Genomic DNA, 19,582 nt, shown 5'->3' on the forward strand with positions numbered 1-19,582 from the left:
CCTTTCATTTTGAACATTCTTCTCCTAGATGTTAACAGCTGGCTGGTGACATTTGGTTTCCATCTGCACAATGCTATTCCTGGATTCCCTGTTCCCAAATTTGATTTAACAGAACCTTCTTATGAACTTGTGAAGAGTCAGCAGTGGGATGATATACCGGTAAGAACAAAAAGACCCACGGAAAGGTGTTAAGTAGCTTGTGTCTTATCTACCCATATCGAATGAAACCACCTTTGTGAAAACTGTACCAAGACAGTTTGTAATTTTTTGACTCTTTTAAGGGGAAAAAAACAACACTTCCTCTGCATTTGTGTTCAACAAACCAGAGGCCTGTTAAACAGGCCTAAATATGTTTTCAGCAAATGCTAATGAAAACATAGAAATGCAGCAGCTCACTTTCCAGTGCTGGCTTTCTCAAAAGAACCCCAAGAAAGCATGGACCTGAAGGCAAAACTACAATAAACAAGAGGGCCCGGAACCCATTTTACAAATTAGCAACCCACAAACAATGCTACAAAGTTCAGCTTCTTTAAAAATTAACAGTGTTTCGGCCGAGCAAGGTGGCTCATGCCCGGAATCCCAGCACTTTGGGAGGCCGAGGTGGGCGGATCACCTGAGGTCAGGAGACGAGCCTGACCAAATGGAGAAACCCCGTCTCTACTAAAAATACAATTAGCCCGGCGTGGTGGGGTACGCCTGTAATCCCAGCTACTCGGGAGGCTGAGGCAGGAGAATCGCTTGAAGCCGGGAGGCGGAGGTTGTGGTGAGCCAAGATCACGCCATTGCACTCCAGCCTGGGCAACAAGAGCAAAACTCCGTCTCAAAAAATAATAATAATAATTAATAGTGTTTCACAGGAAAATATTAAAAATTTAAAAAGATTAAAAATAAAAATAAATGTCCTCTGGTAAGGGTCCACCTACAACCAGGAAGGTTTATGGAATTTTCCTGAGCATAATAGATCAAGAGGCCCGTAACCATTACAAGAAATAAAAGAAATATAATAGAAAATTACAAAGTCAAAGCTGCTGCTTCAGAAACTGGCACATGTAATCCCCACCAGTCAGAGATCAGAAAGGAATGCACAGCAAAATATCAGAATTTCGAGCTTACAGTAAGAATAATTAGAGATGGAGAAATGGGGTGACTCCATGATGATAAGACAGTGCAGACTTTCTTAGAGCGATTAATTCCCAGCCACCCCTTGAGCAATTTCCTATCATTTCAATGAAAACAAAGAGAAGAGGCAGCCATGGTTAACACACACACAGGCTGTCTACAGTACCAGTACCTGTTGTGGTTTCATACCTAATATAAAAGCAATTCCTTTTTCATAAGTTACAAATATAGTCATGTGTGTGCAACATTTTGATCAACGATAGACCTTGTATAAGGTGGTGATCGTACAAGATTACAATATCATATATTTTTTTAAATTGAGACGGAGTCTCACTCTGTCACCCAGGCTGGAGTGCAGCCTTGACCTCCTGGGCTCAAGCGATCCTCCCACCTCAGGCTCCCAAGTATCTGGGACCACAGGCACATGCCACCACACCTAGCTAATTTTTTATTTTTCGTAGAGATGGAGTCTCCTTGTGTAGCACAGGCTGGTCTTGAACTCCTGGGCTTAAGCGATCCTCATGCCTCTGCCTACCAAAGTGCTAAGATTATAGGCATGAGCCACCAGGCTCTGCCAACACCGTATTTTTACTGTACCTCTTCTATGTTTAGATACACAAGTACTTACCATGGTGGTACAGTAGCCTTCAGTATTCAGTACAGTCACTGTATACAGGTTTGCAGCCTAGAAGCCATAGGCATCCCATATAGCCTAGGTGTGTAGTAGGCTACACCATCTAGGTTTGTGTAAGTGCACTCTGTGATGTTCACACAAGGATGAAATGGCCTAATGCCGCATTTCTCAGAATACATCCCCGTGGTTAAGCAGTGCGTGACTGTCTGTCTACACTGATATAGCGGCATGAATACATACCGAAGTTTCCTAACGCATTTGAACATGCACATCCTAACTGTATATGACTTTCCAACATGCCTGAAAACACTTACATCTAACTGTACAAATGGACTTGCCAGCTCTTTTCCTAAGCAGCCTTTTAAATATGAGCAGCCTTTTAAATATGGTTCAAGTTCTCTGTCAAGAGAAGCACACCATAAGGACAGCAAAGGGAATCGTGGGCAAAGACATTGAGGCTGCCATAAGTGCAGAAAAACAACTGTTTCTTTCATTGCCGCAGATGAAACATGTTTTCATTTGGGAAACAATGGTCAGACAAACATCTGGTAGTATAAGAAATGGCTGAGTTAAGATGCCCCCAATTTAAAACATTTGCCAATCTAGACGGCCCACTGTCCCTAAGTCTGAGAAAAATAATTGTTTTCCTAAAGTAACAAATATCTCCAGCTGCCCCACCGTCCACTCATCCCTGTACATTTCAGTTCTGCCGTTACACTCACCATCTTCAGCTGAAAACTCTGCCAGGAGGGGGGACAGAGTTGACTTAAATGGAAGCATTTCAAAGCATACGAAGCGGGGCCCAGTGATCCGCCCTAAGTATCCCCAGCCGTTCAGATCCCTCTGTGTGTTTGGTGGCTTCTCAGTCTCCTGTGGAGAAAGCTACGAGCATGGAGGTCCGGATGAGCTGGGTTCCCCACGCGGGGTGGGCGTGGGAAAAGAGCCTCTAGAAACTGTAAGAGAAAAGCAAGAAACAGGACTATTTTTCCCATGTTAGAAACGAAGAAAGCTTTAAAGTGATCCACGATGCGCGAGCCGTTTGGGGGTTCCAAAGCACTGGGATCACCTTGATGGGGAGGGATCTCCAGTGCTTCCTCCCCCGGGCTGTCAGCCTTTCAGCCTTCTGATCGGGAAGGACCCCGGGGCTTCCATGCATGCCTCGGCGCTGCCCCCAGAGCCCCGTGTGTGGATCAGGAGTGGGGAGGCTCCCGGCCGCCTCTGACGCGCTCCCTGTTGTGTTTCTCCCGCAGCCCATCTTCGGAGTCCAGCAGCAAGTGGCGCGGCAGGCCAAGGCCTTCCTGTCGCTGGGGAAGATGGCCGAGGTGCAGGTGAGCCGGCGCCGGGCCGGCGGCGCGCAGTCCTGGCTGTGGTTCGCCACGGTCAAGTCGCTGATCGGCAAGGGCGTCATGCTGGCCGTCAGCCAGGGCCGCGTGCAGACCAACGTGCTCAACATCGCCAACGAGGACTGCATCAAGGTGGCGGCCGTGCTCAACAACGCCTTCTACCTGGAGAACCTGCACTTCACCATCGAGGGCAAGGACACGCACTACTTCATCAAGACCACCACGCCCGAGAGCGACCTGGGCACGCTGCGGCTGACCAGCGGCCGCAAGGCGCTGGAGAACGGCATCAACGTGACGGTGTCGCAGTCCACTACGGTGGTGAACGGCAGGACGCGCAGGTTCGCAGACGTGGAGATGCAGTTCGGCGCGCTGGCGCTGCACGTGCGCTACGGCATGACCCTGGACGAGGAGAAGGCGCGCATCCTGGAGCAGGCGCGGCAGCGCGCACTCGCCCGGGCCTGGGCGCGCGAGCAGCAGCGCGTGCGCGACGGCGAGGAGGGCGCGCGCCTCTGGACGGAGGGCGAGAAGCGGCAGCTGCTGAGCGCCGGCAAGGTGCAGGGCTACGACGGGTACTACGTACTCTCGGTGGAGCAGTACCCCGAGCTGGCCGACAGTGCCAACAACATCCAGTTCCTGCGGCAGAGCGAGATCGGCAGGAGGTAACGCCCGGGCCGCGCCCGCCGAGCCGCTCACGCCCTGCTCACATTGTCCTGTGGCACAACCCGAGTGGGACTCTCCAACGCCCAAGAGCCTTCCTCCCGGGAGAACGAGACTGCTGTTAGAACCCACACCCACACCGCGAAAACAAGGACCGCTTTTTTCTGATTGACCTTAAAGGTGATCGGCTTTAACGAATATGTTTACATATGCATAGCGCTGCACTCAGTCGGACTGAACGTAGCCAGAGAAAAAAAAATCATCAAGGACAAAGGCCGCGACCTTTTGCGCTGGGCCGTCTGCTCCTTTCGAGGCACTGTATTTAACTAACTTTAAAAAAGAAAAAAAACAATGCATACAGTGTTTCCAAATAGTCCCGAATTGTCGACCTTTGCTTACAAGAAGTAGTCTGTCTGCATAGGATGTGATAGCTATCTCTGTTCATTTTACAATGTGGGGCAAAGTTACTGTTTCTAGACAACCAACTGCTTTCCCTGTGCAGCTTTGTAGAAAGACATTGGCGCAGTGACGTCTGCGGCGGGATTTGTTCATGGGTTTTACAATGCTAGCGTGGTTTGCCTTCGGGGAAAAAACTGGCAACTAGAATCCTTGCCACTGATAAGCAAAGGAAATCCTGATTTTTTTGTAAATTATGTGAGACAAGTTGTTTATGGATTTTTATATGAATTACAATTTACTGTACATCAAATATTAGTCTCAGAGGAGTTAATTTATGTAAAGTGTTTAAAAAGTTTATACTTAAAAATAAAATGATAAAAACGTGAACTGTGTGACTTTTTTAAAAGGATTGCACCTTTTGTTATCTGTTATAGCTGTACAGTATAAATTATTATATTGTAGAGATATAACAACTTATGCCTATAATGTCCAGAAGTGTTAATATTTTTGTATTAGGTTGAAAAAATGTGCAAGCTTCTATCACTAGATGGATAGGACCGTGCAATTCTAGGTGGGTGGCGAATCAGAGAGCTCCTTTCTCTTCCCTCTCTCACACATCAAGCCAGTGTCCTCAGCATTGTCAACTGAGAGGCACAGCAGACAACTAGGGCTGGTGGAATGTAAGGGAAGATTGGAGAAAACGGGAGGAAGGGTTCTCTGGCCCTCTCTCAACCTTGCCAGTCGATGGGGAGTTGATAGAATTAACCCCGGGGTTTTTACTGTTGCTGTTCCAAAGCTCTGTCTCATGATGGAGGAGAGACCACATCAGATGCTGGGGAAACAGGAGGAGGAAAGGATCTAATGTAGTGGTGATCCTAAACACGTGTCTTAAGATCTAGGAAAGACAGCAGAAACCGAGCAGTGGTGGGTGAGCAGATGGAGCCGGTCAGGGTTACTCTGCTAGTTTTGGGTTTGTACCCTTGGTCACCAAGAGGGACAAAAAAGGGAAACAGAAGCTCCTCTAAGCCCACATGACCAAACCATCTTGGGGCTGGTTTGAATGACAGCCTCTGCTCTGTCTCGGGGAAGCCGGGGGTGGCAGATCCAGCTGGAAGTGAGTGGCAGCCGCGCCCTTCTACACACAAGCAGCTCGCGTGTGGGAACCAGCCCAGCCACCATCTGCACTTCCGTGTCAGCTCAGCCCTGACCAATCTCTTTCCTGAGCACTAAATTCAGCCACAAAAATATTTTTAGAAGATATTTCTCAGTTCATTGAGCTATAGTACACACTGTTTTCCTCTATGTATAATGGTGATAAAATATAGCAAGTGAACATGTCGTAAATATAAAGGTTCAAGTGATGTATTGAAAATAATTTTCTAACTGCTTTGTATGTATCACATACTCTAAATTGCACAGTAGGTGTGTTTATTAAACAGATTGGCTGGGAAAGTTTCAAAATAGCTACTGAATTTACAGTATCAGTGCTATTACTGTCTTTGTGTATTTGGTAGAGCATACCGAAGTAATTAATCCTCTAATGAATGCTGATATTTTATTAGAATGAAAGCACAGATTAGCATTAATATTTTTTATTCTGGAAATCCTTTGGCAAGTATTAGGAAGCCCAAATTTAGAAAACTATGAGATTTCAAACCACATAAACATGATTCTGTTTTCCATTTTATTTTTTAACTGTTAACTTAGGTATTTGCAGTTCTGTTCCGTGGAACTTCTGCAGGCCTGTATTTAGCATGCTGTAAGTACTTTTGGGTGAAATAGGCTCTGAGTCTAAATTCTCAGACATGTTTCTGATGTAGTACCATGAAAAGCTTGTGCCACATGACAGAAGTGAAATCATAGTCTTAACCTCTTCTTGACATGGACTGGTCTTCACACGGGCACCAATAAATAACAGATTTGGAGTATCTCCTGGTGCTTATTTTAGATGAAATCAAATCAACCCAATTAGTGTCTTGTTAGTAGGTATAATGAGCCTATTTCTTTCTAAAAAGACTTGTGATCTGGACATGCTTTTACGAGAAATAGTGACCTTGGGGAATATGTAAACAAAAGACCTTTTTCTAAGAGTTGGGAGGGGGTGGGGGACTGTATAATGAAAAGAATTAGCTTACAAAAAAGAAATTGATATTCAAAGTATTTTAGGCAAAGCCAGTCAAAATGCTTTCATGATATTTTGAGATGTAAATTTTGTCTGATTTGTATTGTTCTTTTCATTTGCCTTCTTAACTTTATATGTGACCTGAATTTTCCATAACTTGATGACTATAGATTGCATCTAGGCATTCCAATAAAAGCCAACCCAACGTGTGTGTGCTTTTATATTTTTTCAAATCTTGGGCTAGCCGGCATTGCTTTTGTGTTTAACGTGGAGGATGCAAATAGATGCAGTCGTTGGGGAATTGATTCATCTGCAACCCAGTTGGTAGTATCTTTTTTCTGTCCACTGGCCAGACTGCTGGCTCAGCAGAGTGAACTTCACAGGGGACCCTCCCATGGCCTACTTTAAGAAAACAGTAAACACACCCCCACAAAGCCAAACACACTAACTGTAAAGAAGAATTTACAAAAGTACCGCCCATTACTACTCAAGAGCAGGCTTCATTCCTGTGATCCTGGCAATAAGTGTGCTTAATTAAAACACTTGATTAGAAGAATCAGTTCGGGCCTGATAGGCTTGCAGCCTCCTGGAGATGTCGAAATCTACATATAGACCGGCTGACTAGAGGATGCTTCGTTCAGCAATTCTGGCCGGCAGGCCAGGGCTTTGATTTTAGTCGGAAAAGGCAGACTTCATCACACTTGCTTTCTAGTGACAACCTCAACTGCATAACGTGTTGATCCAACAAGAATCAGGTCATTCCACTCGGCAAACTGGTCTATTTTCTTCTCCTCGAATTAGACTTTCACATGATCAAAACGGAAATCCAGAAAAACAGGTGAATTACTGCTTTCCTTCTCTACACTCTTTTCCCTAAAAAGTAATGTCTGAACAAATGCAAATAAAAAAGGTGCCGGTAAAAATTATACCTTAGAAAAAATAATCAGAATATAGGATATGCTGCTGCTACATCCTGTGAAATTTGTGTCTTTACATTCACCACACATTTCCTAACAGTTGCATGGGGTTCTAACTGCCAGACCGCAACAGAAGGGCAGCACCTGAATATAAGCACCTCAAATCAGGACCAGTCCTCAAGCGCTTGAAAAGATGAGGAGAGGAGCTGGAGGTTACAATGAGCTGTGATCGCACCACTGCACTCCAGCCTGAGCGACACGAGACCCTGTCTCTTAAAAAAAAAGAAAAAAAATTTTAATGAAAGAATGCCCTTGATGCTTTTCCTATTCGTGCCCATTCTTCACTCTGTTCACCATCTTTTCTTTCTCCTTTTGCCCCGGGCTACTCCTGAAGGCAGTTGTTTCTCTCGCCTGCTGACAGCAAATCAGCTGTCCGAGGTGCTTTTGGAAAGGAGGGATCCAAGAGAGGAAGCCGGAAGGCACTGATCCACATCGTGTTCTGTCTGGGCAAAACCACCCAGGCGGTGCTCACAGCTGCTCGCTTGCTGTTGTACAGAGGAGGACAAGGTCCACCTGGACCAAGAACTGCCACCACCCACCTGGCAGGGGTGGGGGTATCATTTGAGCTCTAGTCGAGTGGGGTGAGTCTGCCCCTGGGAAGCCTCAAAGGGCAACATATTAAGATCTCACCCCTTTCATAGATATCCAAATTTCATCCCACTTTCCTTCAAGGAGTGATCTGATTCCAGCATCCCAGTCCACAAAATGCATCCCATTCCAGAAGCTGGAGGTGGAAGGGACTTACAGAAATGTGAGTTGTCCAAGGTCACAGAAGTGCCTCAAGTTAAGGTGAGCAGAGATTCCCTTGAGCTAGTACCCTCCACTACGTCACAGCCTCCTCATAATGCTACCCGCGCAGGTACCGCAGATACTCCTTACCGTCCCCCTTCCCACGGACACTTGATCTTTCCAAAACTGCCATCATTTATAGCCAGGACTAGCATTTTTCATTCTATAACCTGATGACTTATATTATGTCAGGTTATGTCCCCCGGACACTAAACATAACAGATGCCTTGAGTGCCCCTCTGCTTGCCAGTATTTCTAGCTCCTCACGGCTCTACTGTATAGATAAGCAAGTTTGACTGGCCATCATTTCCAAAACAAAGACCATTGAGCTGTTTACCTAGGTTTTCCACAAGTTTTTCATTTGGCTTTGAACACCCTACCAGACCCATGGAAAAAAATAAATAAAAATGAGTTATAAGTCATTATCGCCCATTTCAACCACAGAGTTAAGCCAGAGTACCAAAGAGGTACTGATAAGCCATTTGAATTTTCGACCTTCTCATTTAAGCCACATAATGAATATCCTCCCTTTGCCAGACTTCTCATTTGCTATTTACCACCCTGCAGGCAATGGTCTCTCGATGTTAGTTAATTACTAATAACTTTTAGGTAAATCGAGTAAACCTTTTCATTTATGAACCGACTTAGAATCCTGCCGTGGAGGAATACAGGCTTCCTAGAGTCCTGTGGATGGAGAATTTACTATCAACCCATTCTAAGCCTAGAGTAACATCATTATTCAGTTTAGAGTTAATGGGTTCCTCAAAGCAAATTTAATAAATCCTTCTGGGATCTAAGCTCAGGAAAATTAAAATTAGAAGCATAAATTGTGACTTTTAGGGCAAGAGACTGACTTGGTAACAGTCCCCCTGCTTACAGGGTGAATTGTGAGCTAGGCTTAGCAGGCCCTGGCCACAGGCATTCATCCTGTATTATGCAGGGAAATCTCGTTCTTCTACCTGTGTGCAGAGATTTCCTGAATTCCACCCACAGCCGCCATTTCTCTATGGCAGAGCTCACCGCACACAACTGACAGGATTTACAAGTGGTCCGCTGGGTCAGAATGAATTCTTTAAAATTTTCACAAGTTAACTCTATCAATGGGGTGTGCGGGGAGCATAAATGCCCAAGGAGTTAAAATGGCAAGTTCTCGGGCGTGACTGAAAGGCTGAAAATGGGGCGCTCAGTGGAAGTCGGTGAGGAGGCTCACCAGGCTCTCTTCAACCTGGAGTTCTTATCGCACCGTGATTAATGACCGCGGGCTGGAGGATGCCCCGTCCCAGACCTTCCTCCCACACGAACACTAGGGAAAGTCTAGTCTGCCTGTTCCAGAGAATATTCTGCAAAAATCGTCCCAGAACTGTCTTTGCATCCACGATGCGCTCTCTCCCTCCCTCCCTCCCTCCCTCCCTCCTTCCCTCCCTCCCTCCTTCCCTCCCTCCTTCTCTCTCTCTCTCCCCCCTCCCTCCCCGACCCCGCCCCCTCTCCTTTAAGGCCTGGAAGGAAAGCCATAGGGCTCCCTCGGTGGGCCAGGGGGACGTCGATGACTCAGGATCTCAAAAGGACCTACAGTCAGTCTGTCATCCCCAGTTTCTTCATTTATTGACAAAAGGTTACAAACAAGCAGATTGTAAAATATCCTTATTCAGCTATGATATGATTTCCAAGCTAAAAAAAAAAAAAAAAATCAAGCCTGGCGTTTAACTTCAGTCTGGAGCATTGACAGGTGACAGGTCACTGCAAAACACAGAGGCGACCCAAGACAGAGAACGGGAAGTAGTGAGGAGAAGACAACACCCTTCCCTGAGTCCTCCCTCAGCTGGGGCTTCCCTCTGGCCTTCCCCTGGGGTTCCCGGAACTCTGGCTTCTGCGGACGTGGAAAAGCCGTCCCAACATCCGGCGGCCCCGTGGGCAGGGATCCCGGGACGCCCCCTCCTGCAGACCCCGCAGCCCCTGCAGCCCCTGCAGCCCCCAGCGGGCCCCGGGCCGGCCCTGCAGGGGACGGCGGCACTTTCAGGAAGGGCTCCGGCGCCCCCTAGTGACGCGCGGCCGTGGTAGGGAACGTCCTGGACGCCAAAGGGGTAGCTCCCGGGCCAGAAACCCAAGCGAAAGCGAAGGGAAGGCGCCGCCGCCCGCCACTCGCCACCCCAACCGCGGCGGGGCCGGCTGTCTGACCCTCTCTTCCCCACCTCTGCTCTGCCCCCCGAGTTTCACACTTAAAGCGGAGACTTCCGCTTCAGCACCGCCTCACCGAGGCCTGGGCCCTGCCCAAGTGGCTGGGGTAAGATCTCCCTGCACGTCGAGCAGACACTGCCAAGCCGCGTTGCTCTCACTCACAGATCCAAACAAGGCCCTTCCTCCCAGGACCTGTCCTCGGGCTGTCTGAGTTCTGCAGCCCCCTGAAAACCGTGATTTCTGAACTATCACATTGTTTCCCTTTTACTTTTCATGTTCACAGTCCTGTCGCTGGGAAGAATGTCCCAGAAGAACGGATCACTTAAATTCAGAGTGGCATTTTTATTTCTGAGGGAGCTGGGCTCTCACGGAACGTGCTAGAGTGACAGCCTGGAGGAGCGAAAGCCGCCCCACCCCCGCTTCCCCGCAGCTCCCCAGCCGCCTCGGCCTGGCCTCCCTGCAGCAGTGACATCCGGTCTCCCTCCTCTACCCAAGCCTGCGGCAGCCACGAAAGCCACCGCGACGCAAAATTGGGGAGGGATTCAACCTTTTGCCCCTGGGCTGTCACCCAAAGAAGCCAACGGATGCTAATCTTATGTCGCAGCCTGTTTGCTGGTGTCCTGCCTTCAGAAACAGGCCCTGCGTGCAGCCCGTTGGCATTTTGGGAGGCCAATAAATAGCCCATTTTCCTACCCAGGTTCTTGCTGAAATGAGAAAGAAGGCCAGAGATGGCTCAGGAAAGCCAAAACATCACCCAGATAAAGGCAGGGTTGGGATGCAGCAGGCACAGCTGCACGTGAAATCCCAAAGGGCCACTTACGGGACGCCAAGATCAGCCAGGCGCCGGCAGCAGTGACAGGATGACATGACGGGAGGCTCCCTGAGCCGGAGCCTGGCGCGCGCCCAGCTCATTCCTCCCCACTCACCAGGAGGGCAAAGCGTCCCCGGCCCACTGGGAGCCGGGATGACCGGGAGGCCAGGAGTGAGCTATCTCTCTTTCTCGCTCTCTCTCTCTCTGTCTCTCACACACACATACTGTCTCTCTGTCTCTCTCTGTCTCTCACACACACACTCTCTCTCTCTCTCACACACACACTCTCTCTCTCACACACACACTCTCTCTCTCACACTCTCTGTCTCTCTCTGTCTCTCTCTCACACACACTCTCTGTCTCTCTCTCTCTCTCTCACATTCTCTGTCTCTCTCTCTCTGTCTCTCTCTCACACACTCTCTGTCTCTCTCACACTCTCTGTCTCTCTCTCTCTGTCTCTCTCTCACACACTCTCTGTCTCTCTCTCTCACACTCTCTGTCTCTCTCTCTCACACTCTCTGTCTCTCTCTCTCTCACACTCTCTGTCTCTCTCTCTCACACTCTCTGTCTCTCTCTCTCTGTCTCACACACACACTCTCTCTCTCTGTCTCACACACACACTCTCTCTCTCTGTCTCTCTCTCTCTCTCTGTCTCTCTCTCTCTCTCACACACACACACTCTCTCTCTGTCTCTCTCTCTCTCTCTCTGTCTCTCTCTCTCTCTCACACACACACTCTCTCTCTCTGTCTCTCTCTCTCTCTCTGTCTCTCTCTCTCTGTCTCACACACACACTCTCTCTGTCTCTCTCTCACACACACACACACTCTCTCTGTCTCTCACTCTGTCTGTCTCTCTCTCTCTCACACACACACACAACACACAACACACACGCATCACCACAGAGGCTGTGGCACTAGGAGCAATATTGCACCAGGTCTCCAGCCCCGGGTTTGCCAGACGCTGTCCCCACGGCCTGCCGCCTTCAGCCAGGTTGCTTCCCGCCCTGGGCCTCTGCCAAAGCCAGAGACGGGGGCTCTCCACCGGCAGCAGTGAGCGCCTCGCCTGCTGTGACAACTCTGGCTCCGGGGCTGCTGGGGAACCCAGTCCTAAACACAAGGTCTTGGGTCGTAAGCACAGGCTGGCAGCCCCGGATCAGGAGGCCCCGTGCATACATCCGCTCCCGGCCTGAGTCCCTCGCCCTGGCTCCCACCCTGCCTCCCATGGCGCTGCCTGGGAGAGGAGCGGGGAGCCGGGCTCTGGCCTTTTCTAAGGCGGCTGCTGCCCGTTCCTCTCCTGCCTGTTAGGACGCGGACGGCAGGCTCGCCGGGCTCTTGTAAATCAAAGGGAAACAGGACTCTCCTCGCCACCACTCAGGCTCTTTCTGCGGCCTCTGCCAATTAGTGCTCCAGTTAATCACACTTAGCAACTCCCTGGAGAGGCAGCGAAGCCGGGAGGAGCCCGGCGCGGGAGGCCCCCTCTCAGGCCAGCTCTGCCGAGACTGAGACGGCCACTGGACTCTGCGCCTCGGTTTCCCCATCTTTACAGTGGACCCAGACCTTGGACCCCAGCCGCCTGGTGCCAAGATGCTGCGTGTGTGTGCACACACGTGCATGCATCTGTGTACACATGTGTGCGTGTGCACCTGTATGTGTGTATGTGTGTGTGATGTGCATATGTGTGGAGTGTGTGCGTGTGTGTGTGGACCTGTGTACGTAATGTGTGTGCACATGCATGAATACATGCATGTGAGTGTGCACGTGTGTGTTTGCATATGTGTGTGTATGTGTGTGGATATGTGTAAGAAATGTGTGTGCATGTGTGTGAGTGTATGCATGTGAGTGTGCACGTATGTGTGTGTGCGTATGTGTGTGCACGTGTGCATGTGAGGCGTGCATGTGTGAACCTGTGTACATATGTGTGGACCTGTGTAGACACGTGTGGACCTGTGTACATACGTGTGGACCTGTGTACATAACGTGTGTGCACGTGTGTACATGTGAACATGCATGTATGTGTGTTTGTGCATGTGTGTGCACGTGTGCATGTGGGGAGTGTGCATGTGTGGATGTGTGTACATAACGTGTGTGCACATGTGTGAGTGTATGCATAAGTGTGCACGTATGTGTACTGTGTGTGTGTGCTCGTGCTATGTGGGTGTGTGCGTGTGCACACGTGTGCATGTGTGTGCGTGCATGTGTGTGCGTGCATGTGTGTTTATGTGTATGTGTGTGGTGGAGAGAAAAAGCTAAAAGAGCTCATGGTGATAAGGCTACCACCCAGACGTCTTTCACCATCTCCTGAGAAAGTCCCTGAGCTGCCGGGAACCCCAGCCACAAAGCTCAGCCAGGTGAGGAGGCCCCGGGAAGGGAAGGGGGTTGCTCTCCCTGCAGCCCCCACCCACCAGGGAGGGAAGTGGTGAGCAGGGCTCCCTGGCACGTCCTCACACTTCCTGCAGGACAGAGCTTAGTGGCTGCCCTGTTTCCACCCCAGAGCTCACTGCTCGCCGTTTGAAGATGATGCAGTCTGACTCTCGGTTGTGAATATTTATAACCACACAGGAAATGACATGGAGCACAGCCACCTGCAAACACAGCCCTGCCAGCATCCTGGGCTTTGCCTTGCTCCAGAAAAGGAAACTCGAGGAGGAGGGAAGTGGGCAGAGGAGACAGCACAGGGTCCCTGGGTCCACACCTAATGGCGCCCAATGTTGTCCCCCTTTTTCTGGCAACCTTAAAGGCCAGAATTGGACTGAACCTCAAGGTCATGCCTCACCAGTTCTCCCTCCTGGGCCCTGCCTGGTGTGGGGCAGCATCAGACCTCACTGGTCATCACCACATTCAAGACCCTGGCCATGAGGATGCCCAAAATGGTGGCCCCCTGAAAACCAGCCAAGTCCAGTGCCAAGGCGGGTGAAAGGATTCTGCCTCACAATAAAATCCACCCTGTATTGGTGGTGTCACCCTGCCATTTCATAGTACCCCAGACAAGGATCCTTTCTACTTCTGCCCACAATTACTTGTGAGAGTCAGGGCCATGACCCAACCCTGAGTCTGTCACCGTCTCCACACCTTCCCAGGGACCCTGGGCAGGGACCGGTGGGATGCAGGCAGAGCAGCAGCATCCCTGAGAGGGCCCTCCAGGGGGAGTGCTGCTTACTTTACACCCTCACCATACACACTCACACTCGCACCATACACCACACACCATCACCACACACACATTTACATATAAACACACACCACATACACACCACACAAACACACACCACATACACACACACCAGACACACACCACACACACCATCACATACACACCACATACAGACACACACTCTTACCACACAACACACACACCCTCACAACACACACACATCACTACACACACCTCCTCACCACACACATACACCACACAAACACACATAAACCCCACACAAATACACACAACACACACACACACCACATACACACACCCCCTCACCACACACACACCAACACATACCATCACCACACACACCATACAAACACACACACACCACACACATATGCTATCACAACACACATACCCTCACCACACACACCACACACACAACACACACACATACCATCACCACACACACACACCCTCACCACATACATACCACGCACACACACCAGCACCACACACACACCACACACAAATACACTCACCATGCACACACCCTATCACCACACACACCACACACCCTCACCACACATACACACCCCACACATACACACTTATCACACATACACACCCCACACATACTCACCACACACACACTGTATTAGTTTGTTCTCATATTGCTATAAGGAAATACCCGAGACTGGGTAATTTATAAAAGAAAGAGGCTTAATTGACTCACAGTTCCACATGGCTGCAGAGGCCTCAGAAAACTTAAAATCAAGGTGGAAAGGGAAGAGGCACATTTGACATGGCGACAGGAGAGAGAGAGAGAGTGTGTGTGCATAGGAGGAACTGTCCAACACTTATAAAACCATCAGGTCTTGTGAGAACTCACTCACTATCATGAGAACAGCATGGGGGAAACCACCCCTGTGTCCAATCAACTCCCACCAGGTCCCTCCCTCAGCACCTGGAGATTGTGGGGATTACAATTCAAGATGAGATTTGAATGAGGACACAGAGCCAAACCATGTCATTCCACCCCTGGCCTCTCCAAAATCTCATGTTCTCACATTTCAAAACCAAGCATGCCTTCCCAATAGTCTTAGCTCATTCCAGCATTAACTCAAAAGTCCAACTCCAAAGTCTCATCTGAGACAAGGCAAGTCCCTTCCGCCTATGACCCTGTAAAATCAAAAACAAGTTAGTTACTTCCCAGATACAATGGGGGTACAGACATGGGATAAATACATCCATTCCAAATTGGAGAAATTGCCCAGAATGAAGGGGCTACAGGCCCCATGTGAGTCTGAAATCTATGAGGGCAGTAAATCTTAAAGCTGTGAAATGATCTCCTTTGACTCCATGCCCCACATCCAGGTCACTCTGATGCAAAGGGTGGGCTTCTATGGCCTTGGGCAGCTCCGTCCCTGTGGCTCTGCAGAATACAGCCCCCTCTGGCTGCTTTCATGGGCTGGCACTGAGTGTCTGCAGTTTTTCCAGGTGCATGGTGCAAGCTGTCAGAAGATCTACCATTCTGGGGTCTGGAGGATGGCGGCCCTCTACTCACAGCTCCTCTAGGCAATGCCCAGTGGGGACTCTGTGTGGAAGCTCTGGCCCCACATTTCACTTCTGCGCTACCCTAGCAGAGGTTCTCGATGAAGACTCTACCTGTGCAGCAAACTTCTGCCTGGACATCCAGGCATTTCCATACATCATCTGAAATCTAGGTGGAGGTTCCCAAACCTCAATTCTTGATTTCTGTGCACCTTCAGGCCCAATACCACGTGTAAGCTGACAAGGCTTGAGGCTTGCACCCTTTGAAGCAGTGGCCTGAGCTGTACATTAGCCCCTTTTAGCCATAGCTGGGATGCAGGGCACCAAGTCCTGAGACTGCACAGAGCAGCAAGCCCAACCCACAAAACCATTTTTATCTCCTAGGTGTCCAGGCCTGTGATGGGAGGGGCTACTGTGAAGACCTCTGACATGCCCTGGAGACATTTTCCCCATTGCCTTGGTGATTAACATTTGGCTTTTCATTACTTATGCAAGTTTCTGCAGCTAGCTTGAATTCTCCTCAGAAAATGTGTTTTTATTTTCTATCACATCATCAGACTGCAAATTTTCCAAATTTTTATGCTCTGCTTCTCTTTTAAACATTAGCTCCAATTCCAAACCATCTCTTTGTGAATGTATACAACTGAATGCTTTTAAGAGCACCCAAGTCATATCTTGAGTGCTTTGCTGCTTAGAAATTTCTTCCACCAGATACCCTAAATCATCTCTCTCAAGTTCAAAGTTCTACATATCTCTAGGGCAGGGGCAAAATGCCATCAGTCTCTTTGCTAAAGTGTAACAAGAATCATCTTTATTCCAGTTCCCAATGAGTTCCTTATCTCCATCTGAGACCACCTCAGCCTGGATTTCATTGTCCATATCACTATCAGCATTTTGGTCAAAGCCATTCAACAAATCTCTAGGAAGTTCCAAACGTTCCCACATTTTCCTTCCTTCTTCTGAATCTTCCAAACTGTTGCAACCTCTGCCTGTTACCCAGTTCTAAAGTCACTTCCACATTTTTGGGTATCTTTATAGCAGCACCCCACTCTCTGTGGTACCAATTTACTGCATTAGTCCCTTTTCATACTGCTATAAAGTGTTGGCCGACTGGGTGCGGTGGCTCACGCCTGTAATCCCAGCACTTTGGGAGGCTGAGGTGGGCAGATCACAAGGTCAAGAGATCGAGACCATCCTGGAGAACATGGTGAAACCCTATCTCTACCAAAAATGCAAAAAGATTTGCCAGGCATGGTGGTGGACACCTGCAGTCCCAACTACTTGGGAGGCTGAGGCAGGAGAATGGTGTGAACCTGGGAGGTGGAGCTTGCAGTGAGCTGAGATCGCGCCACTGCACTCCAGCCTGGGTGACAGAGCGAGACTCCATCTCAAAAAAAAAAAAAATGTTGGCCAAGATGGGGTAATTTATAAAGGAAAGAGGTTTAATTAACTTACAGTTCAGCATGGCTGGGAGGCCTCAAGACACTTATAATCATGGCAGAAGGGGATGGGGAAGCAAGGTACCTTCTTCACAGGGTGGCCGGAAGGAGAAGTGCCAAAGCCCCTTATAAAACCAGCAGATCTCTTGAGAGCTCACTCACTATCATGAGAACAGCATGGTGGGGGAAGGAGAAAACCACCCCCATGATCCAATTACTTCCTATCAGGTCCTGCCCTCAACACATGGTGATTATGGGAATTACAATTCAAGGTGAGATTTGGGTGGGGACACAGCCAAACCATATCACACACTCACCACACACACTACAGAGACACACACACCCTCACCACACACACCACAGAGACACACACACATTCACCACACACACCACAGAGACACACACACCCTCACCACACACACCCTACACACACCCTCACCACACACACCCTCACCACACATACCACAGACACACAGCCCCACCACACACATCACAGAGACACACACACCCTCACCACACACACCCTACACACATCTCACCACACACACCCTACACACACCCTCACCACACACACCACAGAGACACACACACACTCACCACACACACCACAGAGACACACACACACTCACCACACACACCACAGAGACACACACACCCTCACCACACACATCACAGAGACACACACACCCTCACCACACACATCACAGAGACACACACACCCTCACCACACACATCACAGAGACACACACACCCTCACCACACACACCCTACACACATCTCACCACACACACCCTACACACACCCTCACTACACACACCACAGAGACACACACACACTCACCACACACACCACAGAGACACACACACCCTCACCACACACATCACAGAGACACACACACCCTCACCACACACATCACAGAGACACACACACCCTCACCACACACATCACAGAGACACACACACCCTCACCACACACACCCTACACACATCTCACCACACACATCACAGAGACACACACACCCTCACCACACACACCACAGAGACACATACACCCTCACCACACACACCACAGAGACACACACACATCTCACCACACATGCACACTCAGCACACCATCACACACACACATTTCTGCCTGACTATAGCAAGGCAACTACTTGCTGCCCCTGCCCCTCAGTTTCCTCCGTGTTTAATGTTCTCCCCTCCCCCATCCCCCACACTTGCCTGGGAGGGCCTGAGTGAGAGGCAGCAGAGCCAGCGCCCTGCACTGCTGCTAAGGAAGCATCTGTGTCCAGGGTGGGCTAGGGCCGGGTGGGAAAGCCGGCTCCTCAGAGCACTGGGTCACTCACGATGTCCCTGGTCAGGGGTTCTCTGGGGTCCAGTTCCTGGGACCACCATGCAGGGCTTTGCAAGCGGGGAGACGCTCGGGACTGGCTGTCAGGAGGGTGGTGGAGGAAGGGGCCTCTCCCCCAGAGGAAGCGCTGGGGCAACTCCTGGAGCCCGCTGTGCCATCACCCATCACCCATTACCATCCCTGGGCACCTCCACCACGGGGCCAGGACGCCAGAGGGACCCCACAGGGTGCCAAGTCTAAGATCCTGTGAGACCCCCGTCCATGGTCTGCTACTAGTTTTAACTGTGGATCACTTTGTCAATGAAATGTCACAAGAGGGCAAAGCAGACACAGGCCTAGCTGCCCAGATGGAAGTAGGAGTGGGGGTCAGACCGCCCAACCTGTCGGCCCCCAAGTCTATGAGCAGCAGTCACACCTGAGCATGCGCCTGTGAGAGTCACCGAGGAAGGTGCCAGAAAAAATACCCCTGTCCTCCGAGATCCTGCGTCCGACTAAGAGGCGGACATAGATCCTTTGTCAGCAGAGCAGGGCTGGCTGTGAGCACAGAGTAGGGACCTCAGCACTACCTGGGGCTTCAGGCAGGCTTCCTGGAAGAGGTGAGGCTGCGCTGGGCTGGAAGGCTGAGCAGCAGTGCCCGCGTCAGGGTAGAAGGGAGGCTGAAGCTGCACAGAGGGGAGAGCTGGGGAGGTCACGGCCCGGGCTCCAGGGCCAGACTGCCTGGAGCTCCTCCCATCTTCTTCCCTTAGGAGCTGCATAGACTTGGACTAGTTACTCCACCTGTGACTCAATGTCCTTTTCTGTAAACGGGGCGTTGCGGCCCAGGGGCTGTGGTGAGATGACGCTGCTTAGAGCACATGGAGTGCTTGGAGCGGGGCCCTGAGCTCAGGGTGTGTGTGGCGTGGCTCCGGGCATTACTGGAGAGGTTGGTTCCAGGCTGCCTGAAGCCCGGCTTCGGCGGGTCACGGCCACGCTGAGGATGATTCCTCCCGGCCCTCAGCCCAGGTCAGCCCCAAGTCCATATGCAGGGGGCACACCTGTGCGGGGCACCAGCGAGGGCGCAGGGCC

At 50.1% G+C, this 19,582-nt stretch overlaps 1 protein-coding gene across 29 annotated transcripts in view; it reads left to right on the forward strand.

Annotated features, from left to right (window-relative positions):
- The window catches only part of TENM3 (teneurin transmembrane protein 3), a 2,750,454-nt gene extending 2,743,975 nt beyond the window's left edge, over positions 1-6,479 (forward strand). For all 29 annotated transcript variants that reach the window (XM_065545705.2, XM_045391898.3, XM_065545707.2 and 26 more), the window contains 2 exons: positions 29-159; positions 3,004-6,479. In XM_065545705.2, coding sequence (XP_065401777.1) covers positions 29-159; positions 3,004-3,759 — 887 coding nt within the window. In that variant the 3' untranslated portion in view covers positions 3,760-6,479. The remainder of the gene's footprint in view (positions 1-28; positions 160-3,003) is intronic.
- The last annotated feature ends 13,103 nt before the right edge of the window (positions 6,480-19,582 follow it).

Source organism: Macaca fascicularis, chromosome 5, assembly GCF_037993035.2.
Source record: "Macaca fascicularis isolate 582-1 chromosome 5, T2T-MFA8v1.1".
In the NCBI taxonomy this organism is placed as follows: Eukaryota; Metazoa; Chordata; class Mammalia; order Primates; family Cercopithecidae; genus Macaca; species Macaca fascicularis.